Source organism: Alosa sapidissima, chromosome 8 (genome assembly GCF_018492685.1).
Source record: "Alosa sapidissima isolate fAloSap1 chromosome 8, fAloSap1.pri, whole genome shotgun sequence".
Classification (NCBI taxonomy): Eukaryota; Metazoa; Chordata; class Actinopteri; order Clupeiformes; family Clupeidae; genus Alosa; species Alosa sapidissima.
Window position 1 is genome coordinate 6,520,099 of NC_055964.1, and position 18,551 is coordinate 6,538,649.

General features: G+C 40.4%; 1 protein-coding gene across 1 annotated transcript in view; it reads right to left on the reverse strand.

The window, feature by feature from the left end:
• Nucleotides 1–796: 796 nt before the first annotated feature.
• stc1 (stanniocalcin 1) overlaps nt 797–18,551 on the reverse strand; it is a 96,945-nt gene continuing 79,190 nt past the window's right edge. The window contains exon 6 of the mRNA XM_042100719.1: nt 797–932. Within this exon, the coding sequence (XP_041956653.1) occupies nt 862–932 (71 nt within the window). The 3' untranslated portion in view covers nt 797–861. The remainder of the gene's footprint in view (nt 933–18,551) is intronic.

Sequence of the window (18,551 nt, forward strand, 5' to 3'; positions counted from 1 at the left end):
AATTATTCTAATAGTAGCCACATCTCAGGCCAAATGTTGGGTCATGCTCTAACTTTAATAGCTTTTACTCAGACATCATTAGAATCAGAGACTGACTGCAAAAGCAATTAAATATCGCCACCTAGTGGTTGTACGTAGGCTTTGGCATACGTTTCAAAGTGTACCCAAACACAGCTGTGCCGTCTCCATTTCTGAGTGCATGAGCATTTATTGCAAGAGTCTTTCTGTGGAATACATGCATACAACAGTGGTCATAGTTACATGCAAAGATGTCCATAAAAGTCTCAAGACAACTGTCTCTATAAATCGAAGGGCTTTCAGGAAAATTGGAAAGAAACTGTTTCCATATAGTGAGTAAAAACTAATGTGTTCTACTGTAATGTAGTATCTCTTGACGTGCCTTCCAAACGACAGAAAGATTATACTTTTCTACAGGCTCCCTAGTCCCTATCAAGAGTTATGTTTACGCAGCTAAGAGACACTTTGTTGATATTCACAGTGTATAGTTGTTCATGTTGTATACACTAAAGGGCATTAAGCGGAACAAACCCCAAGCCATTTGAAGATGGAGTTATTGTAGGGATGGAGTCAGACTAAAATGTGCTTACATTGGTTTATTTAATAAATTAAAATATGTGAGTGTATGTAAAAGACCCTGTACTTGCTCTGTGGCAACAGAGGCACATTCCTGTATGGTGTTTTAAGCCCCCAACGTCGTCTTCCAGGCAGCGCTGCATGGGAGGCACTAGGGTTAGGCAAGGGTTAGGGTTAATGTTAGGGTTAGGTGCAGCGCTGCCTTGAAGTCGACGGTGGGGGCTTAAAACAGCATCGAGCAGAGCCATCTCTAGCAGAGTGTCGGTATCACCACTGCCTGTTTCCATGCTGTAGTGGGGAGAGCCTCAGCGAAGCCTTGGGAAAGTCACTTCTGCACTCTGAGGAGAAAGCAAAAAGACAACATGTCCATAAAGTCATCTTTCCTGAGTCAAGAGGCTGTGAACTTTTGTCAGCATTCTTGGCTTTTTGTCGTGTGCATCTGGGCCTGGTCAGTTACATCATTTCACAACATAGAGAGAAGCTGAAATAATGTACACGCTGTCCTTCCGGTGTTAGATGGGATCGTTTGTGGAACAGCGCCAGTATAGACAGAGCAAAGGCTTTGTGTGTGTGTGTGTGTGTGTGTGTGTGTGTGTGTGTGTGTGTGTGTGTGCGCTTTCACCCTGTAATTTAGATGAGGTAGCCTCTCAGTAATTCAGTAATGGTAAGGTAGCTGTCGGGAAGGATTTGGGAGGCCTCAGCTGAAGTGTTTTTTTTTTGTTTGGACATCTTAGCCACAAATAGCCTCATGATAATGAGTAGATTGTTGTGAAATGTGTCTGGCTCATGAAGCGCTGGTCACACTATCCCTTCTGTGTTTGCTTTGGTCATGCTTGCCTCAGCTTTACTTTTAACTTGTCACTGTGCAGTTCATTGCCTATCGCCGTATGGCCTTTCAAGGAAACCCACATGTTTATCTAAGATGTGAGGCAGTGTCATAAATGAGAAGAAAATCTTATCATGGAAAAACACGGTCACTGGCTTGTCAACACTTATGGATTATCCGGATGTGGGATATCTCTGTGTTGCTTTGCCTTTCCTTAAAACATCAACGCTTTATTAACTGTATAAAACAAACAGATAACTGTACTGAAATGGATGTACAGTATTACTCTGTAAGTGAATTATATTTTCTATTCAATATTTATGAATCAGTTTCTGCACAGTAAAATCAGCAGTCATCAATTAACCCTGAAATAATTGTTACTCTCTTCAGATCAAAAGGGGGTCTTTAACTTACAGTATTAAAATGAACGTTTAAAGTTTTTTTTTTGTAATTTAACTCTTTAAAATCTACAACTAGCCCTGTGTTCTGCCTGATTTTGCTGTTGCTCTGGAGACTATTAACCAGCTACAATCTGGAATGAATCATCTAATGTTATTATGGGTTTCCTGACAATGCTAATGCTGTCTTTCAGAGTGACTAACCACTGAAGTGAGGTCGTATGACCCACTCATCCAAGATCCTTCTCCATGAAATGTGTTGTGTTGGTGAACTCTTCACTGTAACTCTAGGCCTCAAAAGTTGGTTTACACTCCAACTTGAAACGAGGTCTATTACACGGCTCTGTGAACTCGAATTCCACACAACTGGTGTCTGGCAGGGTCAGCAAGTCTGTTGGGGTCAAAGGGAGGTCATTTTAGTGGCCATGTTAGTTATGATGATAGACTATGAGGTAGGGATGTAGCGATATAGACCAAAAAAACATTTTTTGATTTGTGATTGTTGAATTTTGTTGATAACGATAACTGGACAATATTTTGCATCCTTGAAAAAGTCTAATATTATAACATACCTCACTCATGCTCTTATTTATTAATTATATTTTTAATTAATTATCTTTTTTATACTCTTATTTATTAATTATCTTAAATTAATTATATTAATGGAAACAATATATGGGCTTGTCCTTAACATGCTTTATTTGAGATCCATGGTCAGCCAAATTTGATGCCATTTTGGAACATTAAAACGCAAGTCTTTTCCTTATAACGGGCATCAAATAGGAGAACAATGGGCCTCATTCACCAACTGTTATTACAAAGAAATTTGCTCTTAAAATCCACTTATGCACCTACGCAGTTTTTGCGAAGGTTCTGGCATTCACCAATGTGTTCTTGTTCTTAGGTAAGAACAGAATCTACGAACACTCAAGAGCACTATACACACATTTGAGAACTGATTTGTTTGTGCAAAATAAATGGTTATTGCATTTTCATAATTTCTGCAGGTGTCAAATATATCATTTAAATGACAAGTATATATTTTATAATTAATATTTTTGAATACAAATATTATATATATATATTTTAAAAATAAAATAAATTCCACTATTTTACAAAGCATTATTGTATTTTAAAATAAATAACATTTCTTCACTTTTTATACTACTAAATATAATAACTAATTTACTGTTCAATTCCTGCAACAGGTCTTTCACTTCAAAGCATGTGTCATTTACGGCAATCAAATTGTCTTTTTCTCACATCACTATTAACATTTGCACAGCAGTTAGTGCATTTCTCAAAACAATTAGTGCAAACTGCAAAACCTAGTGGATAACCTGCAAAAGCAGGTCACTTGCTCAAAATGGATAGTCCATTCCTCAAAAGCAAGTATTTATGTCAATGAAATGGCCAGTGTCATCAAAATGAGAAGTCTTGACACCATCGTTTATGAACAAGATAGTCAAATGGCTTTGTCATGTTTTCATTATGGCAGTTTATTCTCTCAGTGTTTTTCCATGCAAAAAAAGGTCAGAACTCGGTGACACTACCTGAACATGCTCAAGACAGCACTATACAGCACTTGTACAGCCATTTGAAAACTACAGTAAAGTTAGAAATTGCTGTAGTTAGGAGAGTAAGTAAGTACAAGACACTGAATATGTACGTTTCACAGTTTTACTGTATATGCTCTTTGCAATTCTACAGCATTGTGACAGAATTTGATATAGTTCACCAATTTTGTATGTAATGACTCAAGCAATGAAATGAAGACTATTAGTGCTACTGAACTGGGGGAATCATCTAAACATGCCTTTTTGCCTCTTAACAGACTCAAAATGTCATTAAAATGTCTGTGCAATATGAATAGGGTCCTTACATGACAAAACGATGCATTTTCAACTCATTATTGTGAAGAAATCGTTTAAATTCAAAGTTTGTACAAACATTGGTCAACCCACGGCCAAATGGTAACGTTGGCAGTGAATACAGTTAACGTAAGTAATTGCTTGGAAACACCCTGGCCCTGTCCCCCTGCCAACGGCGGACTATCACTGGTTTAACGTGGAGGACAAACCTAACGCATCAGCCAGGGCATCCAGGATCCTCACTGGTTGAAAGTGCAGCTTACTGAGGTACTTTTCTACCCTCAACCTGCTGAATGTACTACAAGCATAAAAATGCAATATCTCGATGTGAGAGATGGATATTTGGTTTGTGGAGGTGCCCACTGGATGAACATGACCATAGGAGGATACAAATTCTAGGTGTCTCACGACTCAACTTTTCAACAGCGTTGATAATGTCCCTTCACCTTGGCACCAAGGTCATGGGTAAGATTTTAAGTGAGCTTGTATACTGAAATAATGCTTACCTGAGCTGTAAGCTGCTATAGTTGAAAGCCTCTGGTATAACTAAATACAAAATGTAATGCAGCATTTCATTTATTTGCTGCATTGTTAAGAAAACTCAACTCCTAATATCGTGTTTTGAGTCCACTGCTGTACACACATGACTGCAAAGCCAACAGTAGTCATACCTCCATTATCAAGTTTGCAGATGACACAGTGATCTTGGGCCTGATTAGTAACAACAATGAACAGCTCTACTTGGATCAGGTTGATGAGGTGGCACAATGGTGTCAATCTAACAGCTTGACACTTAATGTCAATGAAACCAAGGAAATGGTAGTGGATTACAGAAGGCAGCAGCAGAACTACAGTTACACCCCACTAATGATCAGCGGGCAACCTGTAGAGAGAGTCACAAGTTTTAAATACCTTGTTGTCCACATTACTGAAGACTTAACATGGACTGTTAACACTCAATATGTTCTGAAGAAGTCCAGACAACGACTCTACTTCCTTCGTCAGCTAAGGAAATTTAAAGTTTCTACATCCATCATGAAGGCCTTCTACACTACAGCGGTTGAGAGTGTTCTAACTGGTAGCATCATCACCTGGTATGGGAACTCCACAGTTAGAGATTGTAGTACTCTGCAGAGAGTAGTGCGCTCAGCTGAACGTACTATAAGAACTCAACTCCCTGCTTTACAAGATATCTATTCCAGAAGAGTACTCCTAAGAGCCCAAAAGACTCTGAAGGACTCTTCTCATCCTAACAATGGATTATTCCTACCGCTGAAATCAAGAAGACGCCTAGTCACAAAGCCAGAACTGAGAGACTCAGGAGAAGTTTTTATCCCCAGGCCATCTGAACTCTGAACTCACACTATACTGACTTTGCACACATTCACTCCTCAGCACTCTCAAACATTTCCCAACCCTGAACTCACACTATACTGACTTTGCACTCATTCACTCCTCAGCACTTATGACCCCCCCCCCATTACATCCCTCTTACATCCCTCTCCTATGCTACAGACCTTTTATTTATTCTCTTATTTCATCACACGTCAAAACACACACACACACACATCTGACTTTCTCCAACTTTTGCACATCTCCATAGAACTTTTTATTTATTATTTTTGATTTCTCCTCCATCTATCTACCCATGTCCTTGATTGCCTAGCCTTTCTGCCCCCCCACCCTCCACCCCCATCCCCAACACACACACACACAAAACACACACACTTACATCATCACTGTCATCACCTCACATACAGCACACTGCTTGCTACAGTAAGCCTCCTCTACATACTTGCTGCACACTGCCCCCCCCCCCCCCCCCCCCCCACATACACAGCACATTGTCTTCAGGATCTTCTCCAACACACATCCTCTACATACTTACAGCACACTGCCCCCACCTACCCAAACACACTACACACACACACACAGTCACTGATCCACTCCCCTCCCGCCCACACACACATCTTCACTGTCATCACTCACATACATCATACATACAGTACTCTGCTTGCAATAGTAAGTCCCTTCACCATACTTGCAGTACACTGCCCCCCCCCCCCCCCCCCCCACCCCCCCTACATACACAGCACATTATTTCATCAGGAAACTTCTCCAACACACATCCCCAACATACTTACAGCACACTGCACCCCCCCCAATACACAGTACATTGTCTCATGAAGAAGCTTCTCCAACACACATTGCACATTGCCCTCTCCCCACATACACAGCACACTATCCCATCTCCCTTGTCATTATACCTGTCAACATTTAGCTTTCCAAAAACGGGAGATTTTTCCGGGGGGGGGGGGGGGAGGGGTGTCAGTGTTTATACCGGATCTGTGTTTGCATATTTAATACGTTTCATACACGTGTTTCAACATTGCATTTTGCTCGTTGCTTTTACCTTACCATTACCTTACGCATGTCAGTTAGCTGCCTGACTGCAGCCTACTTCCAAAACTCCAAAGCTGTTTGCTGTCAGATTAAGTTCCAAGGGCACAAATTCAGTGTATCAACAACACTCAATAACAGTTCATGTGATGTGTTAATCAATTAAATTCTCAACAATTTCACAACAGCTAGTTCTGGGCACGTGCCCCCTCGGATTTTTCCTCCCTGATAATTTTTTTGATCATAACTTTGTTCCTATTATGCTCCATAATAAGCCAGAGCCTATAACGACTCAACTGCATTATTCTGGATGTGTAATAAACCGTACCAAAATAGCTGAAGACCGGTCAACATTAGCCCTTTTCCTAAAATTGGTGTCTATGTATGTTCCCGTAACAACTCACACGCGCATTGAGCTCGCAATGTTTTGCTTGTGTTGAACTGTTAAAGTTAACGCTACAGTTTGAACAGTTGAACTGTTACGGTTACAGTTTAAACAGATACAGTCAATGGTGTTGAAGTGGTAAGTAGTCTAGCTAAGCAATAAAAAGTAGTGAAATTATTTGTGGTTGATCAGGACATTTTGACTTGGCGATCAAATAGTTAGAACTATGGATTTGATGTTGGCCGCGAATTCAGAGCATTACGTTAACGTTAGCCTACATGTCAGTGTAACGTAGCCTAGGCTACTCTTACACATATTACAAATATTTGGCAAAGTCTCCTGGTTCAATTGTTTCCAGTTTAATAGAAACGAGGGTGTTACATTTGCAGTGACTAGGCTACAAAATCCAACCTAATAACATTAGGCCTACCAAGTCATTGCGTTGGATGTTTCTCAATCTCCACTTGTTCTCTTCAGGTATGTGGCAGCTAATCCATGTAGTGAAAAGGGATAGGCCTACCCTTTTAAAAGGAGGCCTAAAGTTGTTTTATATAAATAGGATCGCTATGACCGTGATGTAGAGGGCAAGAAAGTATAATAGTCTCTCTCGTGCTCATAACTTAGGTTATCAGGTCACTTGCTCATGATTTGCAGGTAGCAACTTACAAATGAGGTAGGCCTAGCCTATTGCTTGCCATAATGGTAATGAAAAATATATTACTAGTAGTAAAATATTCAAATATTTAGTGTTTAAATGAACAGCACTGAAACCTGTCAAACTTCGTTCAAAGTCCTTCATCACATGAATTAAGATTAAACTAATTCAATTTCTGAGCACCACAAAGTCAGACCTCAGCAACTTTTTTAATGTAAGATTGTTCTTAGGTCACATATCAATCAAATCATAACAACTGCAATGGTACTGTTTTTAAAATCATGTGTAGTAGCCTACGCCTAAGTGTAAATTTGTTTGTCTAAACATGCTTTAATGAGCTTACACTTTAATGAGCTGAATTTGAGCTTACAGTTCTTTCACCAACCTATCTGTTTTACATTAAAGCAACACCAAAGAACTTTCCCTCTGTCGCAAATAACGATGTCCATAGACAAGGTAGAATATGTTGCACGATTTATGAAAGTATGATGTATTGCGACATCAGATGCAAGTCAAATTTGTAGTTTCTTATGTCTCATTCCATCGAACTACAGATCCGCTACCCGATCTGGCAAAGTTACATAGTGCGGTTATAGCCGATAGAGGGCTGTGAAGCGAATGCAGAAGTGCCGTTCACCCTGTTACAAGTTGATGAACCACTGAAACGATTTTGGAAACATTATTTTAAGGTACAAAAAACTCTTTGGTGTTGCTTTAACTTACAAAATAGATACTTTAGCTTAGTCCTCAGATAGATGAGGGTTGCTGCTTGCTCTGTTAAGGTATTTCTGTCCCTTCCAAACTGCATTGAAATGGTATGTTTAGCAGCCAGAATTTAAAAATTTCCAGGGGGAGACATCTCCGGCCCCCCTCTAACATGACCCCCCCCCCCCCGAAAAAAAAATGCTTGAATGTGCCCCCTCTGAATTTTGGCTTGCATGACGCCCCTGTCTGGAGGCCATTCAACTAGCCCGCTTGCTTACGACGAGACTCAGGCTGCGCAGTCGGCACCCCGCTTCCTTATTTGGGTTTTGGGTTGCCAGGTTTTAGCCTATGACAAAACGGTTGAAATTGAACCTGAAAGTGATCGTGTATGTGTAGGGTGTATTTCATACACAATTTGGCAACCTGAATGGATCAATGATTTTAAAATGAAGTTTGATGGCCATGCAAATTACGGGAGTTTTCCGGGAGAAATAACAAAACGGGAGGGTGCTGGAAGATGACCTTGAAATACGGGAGAAACCCGGGAAAAACGGGAGTGTTGACAGGTATGCTTGTCATCCCCCCAATACACACACCAAGACCCCTGGCAGTTGGGTTAGCCCCTTGAGCCGTGGATCTGCCCAAGGTTTCTTCCTTAGTAAGGGAGTTTTTCCTTGCCCCTGTTGCTCTTGGGTGCTCCTTGTTGGTGCCCCCCCAATCCCAATCCTACCCCACCTTTCTTATGCAGCCCTTGCCACTTAATTTACTAAACCCCTCTTCTACTGCACTTTTTACCCCCCCCCCCATGCACAAATAGGCTGACACCAGACATAATTTCACTGCATTTCTTACATCCAGTAACTACATGCATGTGACAATAAACTTCCTGGTATCCTTGTATCCTTGTAATATACTTAACCACAAGGATGTTGATGTGGAGCAGTCCTGAAGAAACATGAGAAGTAGGTGTCACTGATATACTTCTGTCTTATATTTCTTCTGTCTTATATAGCTACATTTATACTTACAGTGGAGAAATTTTTGAAGTTTTGAAATGTATCCGTAACCAGTTCCATTGATATGTTTTGCAACAATAAGGTTGCAAAGGTCTTGGGAAAGCTTTTTGCTTTTACCCATCATGAAATGTCTCTTGTGTGACACCTTGGTAACAAAAAACCTTTTTATAGCCCACCAGTATGTACTAACCCAGCTTATATTCATTTGCATAGATAGGAGGGATAATTACTTTCTAACTACTTATAAATTCCAGTTCCTTGCCATTCCTTGCCTTTGTGTACTGCTTTTTCTTAGCGTGTTCAATACTTTTTTCCTGTGCCATTCCACTCTTTTACTCATAACTCTACTTATGGACATTAATGTTTGAATGTGTGGATAACCTAAGTTAATACTAACGTCTGAAGAAAATGTAATGCAAATAATGTTCCATGTCCCCCGATGTTTGTCCCCTTCTCTCTTGTCATTGTGTGTCTTCATAATTAGTCCAGAAAACTTACAGATATTGTCTGAATAGACAGCTCAATTTGCACCACTTCTTAACTACAACCACTACAACTACTACTACAACCACTACTACTACTACTACTACTACTACAACAATCACTAGGCTACTACTACTGCTACTACTACAACCACTACTAATATGGAAGGCCCAACATGTATATTCTATTCATAATTAAATTCATAAATGAATGTAAAAACCAATATTTTTTTTCATGATTTATGCAGATCACATACAAATATTAGCACAGTGATCCAATGTGATTCATATTCAGCCTAATACGTTTTGTCACTTCGTCAAAACACTGATTTGAGAAAGCAGGGGCGGAGTGGGGCACTAAAATCCACCGGGAAAATTCTGACGCCACCACCCCCCCCCCCAAACATGCACACACATCAATAGCACAAACAAAATATATAGTGCTAATGCAATACAACAAGCCAATCAACCACAAACCAGGCACTTTCAATAAATGTGTAAGGAACTATGCAACAGTGCAGTATAAAAACAGCTTTGTGGGTGGATGGACATTTTAAGCATCATGCAAGGACATATCGGGGTATAATAGCACTCCAATAGTTGCCTGAATAAATTTAAAAAAGGCCTAGCCTACAGACAATGTCAACCTAATAACACAGGTAATTAAATAATTGAAAAAAACAGGCACTTTGAATAGGTTTGTACAAGAATGATTAAAGTAGGCCTATATAGGCTTACATATAGACAGTTCCAACGAGTTCCACAAACCATTTATCAGCCTGAGTGGTAGTGATGTTACCTGTGAACCCCCTGCTTCGAAGCGTGTATCAAAGACATGAACCAATTTGGAGTGGAGCTTTGTATCGGAGCTTGATTCGGTTTGTGATAATCACGTGATCAGTGACGTCCGAAGCTTCGTTTCCCACACACCCACGTGACTGCTTCGAAATTTAATTCAAAGCATTAAAGTTGCGCGACACGGGGCGCGCCGTTGTGGGTTGTTGAAAAAGGAGAGCCAACAGAGTCAATAGTGCTGCTGACACGAAAGCTTATAGCGTGGGCTTTTAGCTCCATTGTTAGCACGCTCGACTCCCGTTCTAAGGTGCGTCTGTTTCGCGGGTTCGAGTCCAGGCGTGTGCAGTCCTGAATCGCAGTTTTAACACAACCCAGATTACAATTGGTCTAGGCTACGTACTCAATATAATCACAGAAATGTGTGTGCAATGTGCATGCCCATTCTTTATTCATCTCCCTTCTAAATTGATGTATTTGTTTACAAATACAAGAAATGTTCACAGCCAAAATACTATCTTTATTGTTTTTGTAGAGAAGGCAATTACATTTGTATTTATACAGGGTACAAAATAGGCTTAGTTAGGCCTATTTATGACATTATTTATTTATCCATTAATTCATGCTCAACATTTATTCATCTTCGACTCAAAGACATTCATGGCTAATGTCTGAAACACTTCGTGACACAATGCTATCCTTAACTTTCACCAGCAGAGGTCCTCATAGAGTTCTGAAGCTTCGAGTACTGAACCTTTTTTCGATACAATTGGATTAAAAGCTTCACTGGTTCAGAAAGCTTCAGTTCGCCATCACTACTGAGTGGCCCACTAATTAGTCATTAGGCTAGGCCTAGGCTACATATCAACATAAGACTAGCTTGTGCTAGTTTCAATAACGTCAATGCTTTAGCTCCGCTAACCTTTCTCTCTGCCTTCCATCCATATGTAAAACAGCAAGCAACCACGCAAATCCGTCGACTGTCAAAACTTCTGTAGTTTTCCTCGAACTTGATCGTTTAGGGTCATGCCATTAGACGAGGGGCCGCTCATTTATCCCCCTACATTTCTGTAAATAGACTTGACCTGCAATCGGTTCATTGGATAAACCCAAGGGGGCAGGCGAATTCCCGGAAGTAGAATAATCGACGTAAGCTGGAGGGACCACCTCTCTGCTAACTCCCATAGAAACCCATTCATTCTAGGATTTTTTTGAAGTACCATAACTTCATATAACATATATCCTGTGCCGATATTGTAGCTTCTGTGTAATCCACATAAACACTACAAAGGCAAAACAGACTCCACTACCTCGTCCGTAACGTTGGTTACCCGTAAGAAGAATGGTTAGCTTGTTCGGTTGGAGGGAAGCTAGCTTTGACGTAGGCTAATCTCTCTTTCGCGCCGTAGGGAGATAACCGTATTGTTTGGATAAGAAGCTCAGTCCACCTTACTGTCTATGACGGTAACTCATAAGCAAAACCTAGCATACACGACCGTATGTTAAGGTAAAGCATTACACAGAGGCAACCTAATAATAATAAAAAAGTAAACCTAATTTTTTAAAAACGGCACTAATCATTTCAGAGGTGTTCGATGGATTGACCGTATGTCGGAAAAGTGGAAAGAAGATTAGCTTCAAGGCTATAACTTTTTTGTTTTGTTGACTGTTTTTGAAGATGATCATGTATGGTAGCTTCAACATTAACACGACTTGGTGAGGATGATATTAATAATAATACATAAATAAATGTTTAACTTTGATGACTTTGAAGGCGAAGGAAGTGTGAGAAGAATTTCTGTGTATCTATCATATGAGTTACAAGATTCAGTTCGATGGATAACGTCATGAAGTTAAGTGTGAGTCTGCGCAGTACTGGGGGGACCAACTGAAAAATCGTTCTATTTGACTCAGTGCCCTCCCATTGAAAACGACGGAGTCTGTTCGTCCATTTCTTTTACTGTCTATGGATAAACCAGAGAATGTCTAATAAGGGGAGAACTGCCACTCTCGGAAAACTTCCGGTTTCTGAACTGGTTGCAGTTCCTTCTGTGGTTCCACATGAGGGCGCTCGTCCACGAGTGCAGAATGCATGGAGGTCTATGGAGCTGTACCCCTCAAAATCCACTTTTCTCGGGATATAATTTTTTTTCAAGTCATTTGAATATTGTATTCGAAAGGGGAGGCATGGAAAATACACTTGGTTGAGTATTATATTTTTAAAAGTCACTTAATTGTTCTAAAAAGCCTTTCAAACGTGTCAATGATGTCACTCATTAGCACAATGCTAGCGTGTTATGGGCAACAACGACCCAACCTGTAAGAAAACAAAAGTACATAAGTACTCGTTCATTCAACTTTTGACCTATAACCCATGTTGAAGTTATACAAACTACAATCAAATCTGAGATTTGTCAACGACAATCAGGTTAAAGAGACAAATTTAGCCGTCTAGCTCCATTGACTCCCATTCATTCTGCACTCATGGCGATCGCCCCCAGTGGAAATCTGGTGGAACTGCAACCAAAATTCGGTACAATGGGACTTAATACGGAGTGGCCAGGCTCTCTGTAGACGGGCTCTGGATAAACCAGAAACACATTCCCCATTCCCAGGAGGCTTTGCTCCATTCTAGCCTAGGCTTACTTTAATTTAAGTACAAACAAACAAATTAAATTGTCATTTTTTTGTTTGTGATGAAAGTTTTGTAAAGCCTGAATAAGACAAAAATTAATTAAGATAAAAAAAATAAGGCTAGCCTACACAAAAATCAGCATGGGAGAGATGAGTGTGCAGGGTAACCATGAATGACATATAGACAGTGAGCGAGTGGTATAAATATTGGTTGGACTTCCCAAACGTTCAAGTGTAGATCTCGGAGATTTTCGCGGAAAATTCTTAATGCATCTATCAGGTCGATGGCCGCGTACGACTCACGGCCGCGATTAAAGCTCTATGGGCCGGCCCGCACCGCGCAGACTCATTGGCCGGCCCACCGGGAAAACTCCCGATCGTCCCGATTGCCACTCCGCCCCTGTAAGAAAGTATCTACACTGCTTTGGGAATGTGATTACAATATATTCTGTGCTTTCAGCGAGTCACTGGTCATGATGAAATCTAGCACATTTTCGCTGTATGTCCTTAAGATATTCTTCCCAGTAAATTAATATTAGCAGTAATCTGGTCTGTTCCAGTTTGTTATCAGTCATGTCCTGATTTGACACAGACAAGAGCCATAGGAGGAATAACTGCAGCTTGTTTGAGCTGTCTGTACAGAAGCCATACTTAAGATGTCTCTGGGAGTATAAAGAGACTAGGTTTTCTTACTGTTGTTGTTATTGTATTGATGTTTTGGTTTAGTTAGGAGGACATTCGAAGATTAACAATGTAGTAAACACTGGCAGCACATCACTGTGTAAAAGTTTGGAATCGCTCAGAAAATGAAACGTTTTCCAGAAACATCACATTTTTATCATAAGTAAGTCTTTAGTAAGTCTTTTATAGCACATTTTTTATGTACAGCGTGCATAAGTGTGTGTGAAATTAATAGGAAAAAAGGCCAAGACGTCAAACAAACTTAGAAATAATGTTTTCTTTTGCTTGAAATAGCAATTTTGTGCTTGACAATATGCTTTAATCAAGGAATGCTCCATCACACTGGCAGATTCTGCAGCAGTACAGCTTGACTGCTTGTTCCCTAAATAGTTCTTGCATAATTTGGAGCAGTGCTTTGGGTTGCTGTCTTGTTGTAGGATGAAATTGGCTCCAGTCAAACCCTGTCTACAGGGTATGGCATGCTGATATATCCTCACTCTCTGCATCACGTACATGTTTTAGCAGCACCCCCAGACCATCACAGTTCCTCTGCTATGCTTGAGAGATGGTGCCAAGCCCTCCTTAAGCATCTTTTTATTTGTTCTGCACCTCTTAAAGGTTCTCCTCTATCATCCAAACACTGGTATGTAAAAAGGAAAGCTGCCAGTTGAGTGAGTACCTGTGAGGCATCTGATTCTGAAACTAAGGATGCTGATTTTTTTTTTATCCACCCATGTACAATTTTAGCCTGGTTTCCAGACTCACCAATTCCAAGACAGCCTGGCCTCTCACAGTTACTGTTGGAAATGTTTCCAACTCTAGCATCTTAATTGGTGTAGACTTTGCATTCATTTTGATATTATTGGTCCAACCTAACTCCTACCCACTTCCTACTTTGCCTTACCTTTACAAACTGATTATGAACTGCATTGGCAGTCAGGAAACAACAGGCCAGGCACAACAGGTGCCAGACCAGTGTCTCAGTGAAATGAAAATAAAGGAGATACTAGGAAGGCGCACAATTATGCTTCAGGGCCTCCTGCTTCTCTCGCTCTATGCTGGTTACGTTCAGTTAGACTCAGTTTGCACTGTCCTGTTTAAGATCTGATTCACTCCTTCCGAAATTCAAAATGAGATCTCTCCTTTTTCTCACTTTTTTGCCATCAATATGATCATTTGTTTTTTATTTCAGTTTCTGAGAAATAGCCCTCCTATAGTCTCAGCCCAAGTCTAACTTAAGTTCAAATTAATATGTTCAGTTTCTTGCATGGATTAGCCTTTAAATTCAAGGACAGTAATAGAGTGATACGTGTGAGCTTTTTGTTTTTTTACTATTTTTTAGGCTATGATATCCACAAGTCCTCCTATACTTAAAGCCCAAAGAAAGACAGTTTTATTGCTTTCCAAAACAGTTTTGAGATACATAAATGTAATTGCAAAAGGGTTTCTAGTGATGAAATGGCCTTTTACACTTTGAATATGTGTTGGCATTAAAAGGGGCCTTTCACTACACTATTACACTACAGTACATTTATGATCGACTGAAGGTTTTGTAAACAGAACAGAGTGATTTTCTTTCAGTAACTATATATAAAACAGATGGGTCTTTTAGCGAGCATCGAGCGAGAGCTCCAAGGGATGTAATCCATGGGCTTGCTGTCATCTGAGTCCTCTGGGCCACGCTGGGGGAACTTCAGTGAGAGGAGGACGCTTCTCTGTAAAGAAGTGGAACATGCCGGAATCGCGTCTGAGTCGTTGCTGCATCACCTATTCCTGTGAGTGCGTGAGTGTGCAACCAATGAGAAAAGCCCTTCAGGACTTCCAAATTGCCATGAAATTATCTCTCTCCCTACTGACAGAGATAGCGCAGCCGTTTCGCCGCTCTGCTTCGCACACAACACCCACACCAACCCACCCACTCCCCCTCCCCCCTTCTTTTTCCTGGGGCCTTGGAACGGAACAAGAACGCTCTGAAAGCTCAGTCACTTTGCAGTTTCAGCTCAACTGCGGCGTGAGTTTAAGAAAGTTCATATCTTAAGGAATGAGTGCCCCAGTCCTACCCGCTCACTTCATGGGACCTCTGCTGATTGGTCGTACCCAACATACGATGTAGAACCGGGCTTTAATTGGCAGGCAGGTAATGAGACAGACTTAGGCGGCATTCACACTAGCCCCCTTTATACTGGAAACCAAACCTGGTGCTTGAACTCAGTTCCTATCGTACATGTTGTTGATACATATATGTAGCTAAAAACCTAGCTCCCTGACTTAGCTAAGGCAGGCAGCTAAGCAACGATCCATTGTTGACTTGTTAACTTTGAGCACCTTGCATTTTTTTTAGAAGCTTCACTTTTCTCTGCTTGCACCTTGCTCATCTAAACGTGAGGCATGTTGCAACGGTCAGTGGCATCCTTCCATAGGGAAACAATTGAATTTGAGCGCCTGCAGGTGAAAAAAGTGTGTCCATGTGAACAGCCCCTTAGAGTTCTCCATTAAGAGTTTTTCTTCTGCTAATTCTGTCATAATAGCCCCTGCTGCTGTAGATTGTTTGTGTTGTGTGAAATAATCCATAGACTAATTTTTTCAAGGGCCAACACAAATTCACACCTGTTGCCATAGACGCTATATAGGGTGTATTGTGCTACATTTTAGTAACAGAGCAGACAACGCAGGTTTGATACCATATGCCAGATATGTTCATAGTTTATTTTTTAACAGCAAAAAGACACAGTTGATGCATTTGTATCTTTCATTAACTTTTCAGCACGGAGAAAAAAGACCCATACATATATATGGGTATATATGTATATGGGTATACAATAAAGTGCAAATAAATCACAAGATTCAATCATGCGTAACATTAGGAACTTTAGGACAAATAATCTCTACGAATGCCTTGCGAATGTATTCACCACTGATTTCAATTTTGAAGTGACTGATCAAATAGGAAAATAAACCTGACAGGGAACCTGGAGTCAAACAAAACATTGTTTGACTGACATATACAGAAAACAAACAAAACAACGAAACAAAAACAAATAACATAAAAGACTATAACATATGGGGGGAAGAGATTTTGAGTTCAAGTCTTAAGATGCAAGAGTAGAGTACCATTCAGCTCAGTGGCTCCAGGAGCCCAAACCCCAGAGTTCAAAGTTCAAAGTATCAAGAACACCAAGCTAGGGCTTCTACAGAAGAAAATAGAAACAAAACTACAGCCTATATTGGCAGCTGTGTTCTTCAAGAAATATTTAACATTCTGGGAATACATACAAAAAGAATGCTTGTCTTCAATGGGACTGAGTTTTGTTTTGGGGTCTGTTTTTCTTCAATAATATTTTAGCATCTAATTTCATTCATACAGCCTTTGTGACTCACATATATTAGTTCTGTTTATTGACACAATCGCATCAGTGCTATAATGACCAGGGTCCTGTCCTGTCATATAGTGTTACACCATATTGGCAAGGGCACTCTTTCCCACTTATACAGACATTTGATTTAAGATACATTCTCTTTTAAGTTCACTAAATCTATTAGATCTTTGATGTGTAAGCAAATGAGAGACTTGATAATCATAGGAGGCTATTGACACACACACTCACACACACACACACACACACCTAAGTAGCTAAGGAATTTATGCGATGCAAGAAGGGGTGGGGATCAACTCACAAAATTCATACACTGTGTTGTTGTCATTTGTGCTTGATTCTCTCCATGGGACTGACTAGACTAGGATATCCAGTATTTTGAGATGAATATGGTAGCATTGACAGTGACCTCTTAAGACAGATAAGAAGCATTTAAGTATCTTTTTAGTGACATTTGCTTCGTTTTGCAGTGGACCTGAATGGCTGATGGACTGACGAACTGAGACACGCACAAGTGAATTAGCAGCAAACCATTTGATACAGGAAGTTCCCTGGTATCTAGGAGACAGACACACGACACATTTAAACCCAAACAATAGGAGTATACCTAAGACAAAGCCAGACCTTTCAGAATGCCAGAATCACATCAGGTCTTACTGTGCACATAGTATATTGGTAAAAATGTCAATGTTCTCTTGTACTCTTTCCCCCCCCTCTGTACCTCTGTTTGATGTTAGACAAGCTGAGAAACTGAAATACCAGCACAGGTTTTAGATGCATGAATGCAGAATGCCCTTCATTAGTGGTTCTAAGTGATGCAAAGTGCATATAAAGACAAGAATCTGGATGCATGCAACATGCAGTCACAGTCCTCTGCATTGGCACTGGTTAGTAGCACACTCACCTTCTTATAGAAGAAATACGAATATGCACGGCTAACTAAAGCATTTGAAATGAACAAGAAAATAAATCTGGGGGGGAGAAAGATATCAGCCACAGTTAATCCAGTAACTAAAATATCACTTCAACATGGTACAGCTTCACAGTACCTGCATACAAAAGTGTGCAAGACTGCAAAGGAGACCTCAGCTACGGTCCTACAGCCTCATGTTACCCAGTTCTGCACTGTGGTTCTGTGGATTTTAGTGTTAAGCCTCCCTATAGAGAGATTATTGCATAGTTGTGAGAGTTATTTCAGCTTTACACATCATTTGGTATGGTAAAACAGTCATCCACCCTCCAGCTCTCAGCCTTGAGTAATTCTCGCTTTATGAAGGTCAACCTCAGCCAAGCACAAGCACTGTAAAAATGCATTGCCCTCAAGCCTCTGTTTATTCCGACACTTCCCATGAAGCACTTGAAGGAGTAATCACTCTATTTCACTAAGGATAAACTTTCAGAGAAAAAATAGGCTTTTCACAAACATTGTATATTGCATAGTGTCAAGAGTGGATCCAGCAAACACTTTGCAGTTCACTTTTCCAGTTTAACTGTTTAAGTTTCTGTTCATGTACAGAATCATGGCTGAAATCATACGCATGTCCTATGTATGTCCAAAATAACATGTCCAGCTGTGTTTGGAAAATGGACACACTTTCCCTCAAATGCAGGCAGATTATAATAGCTGATAAAATAATCTAAACAACAGCCTTTTGACCCTGCACAGATACACAATTGGCAATGCTAACAAACCCCCCCCCCCCCCCCCCCCATGTTCCACTTACAAAGTTCATTTGAC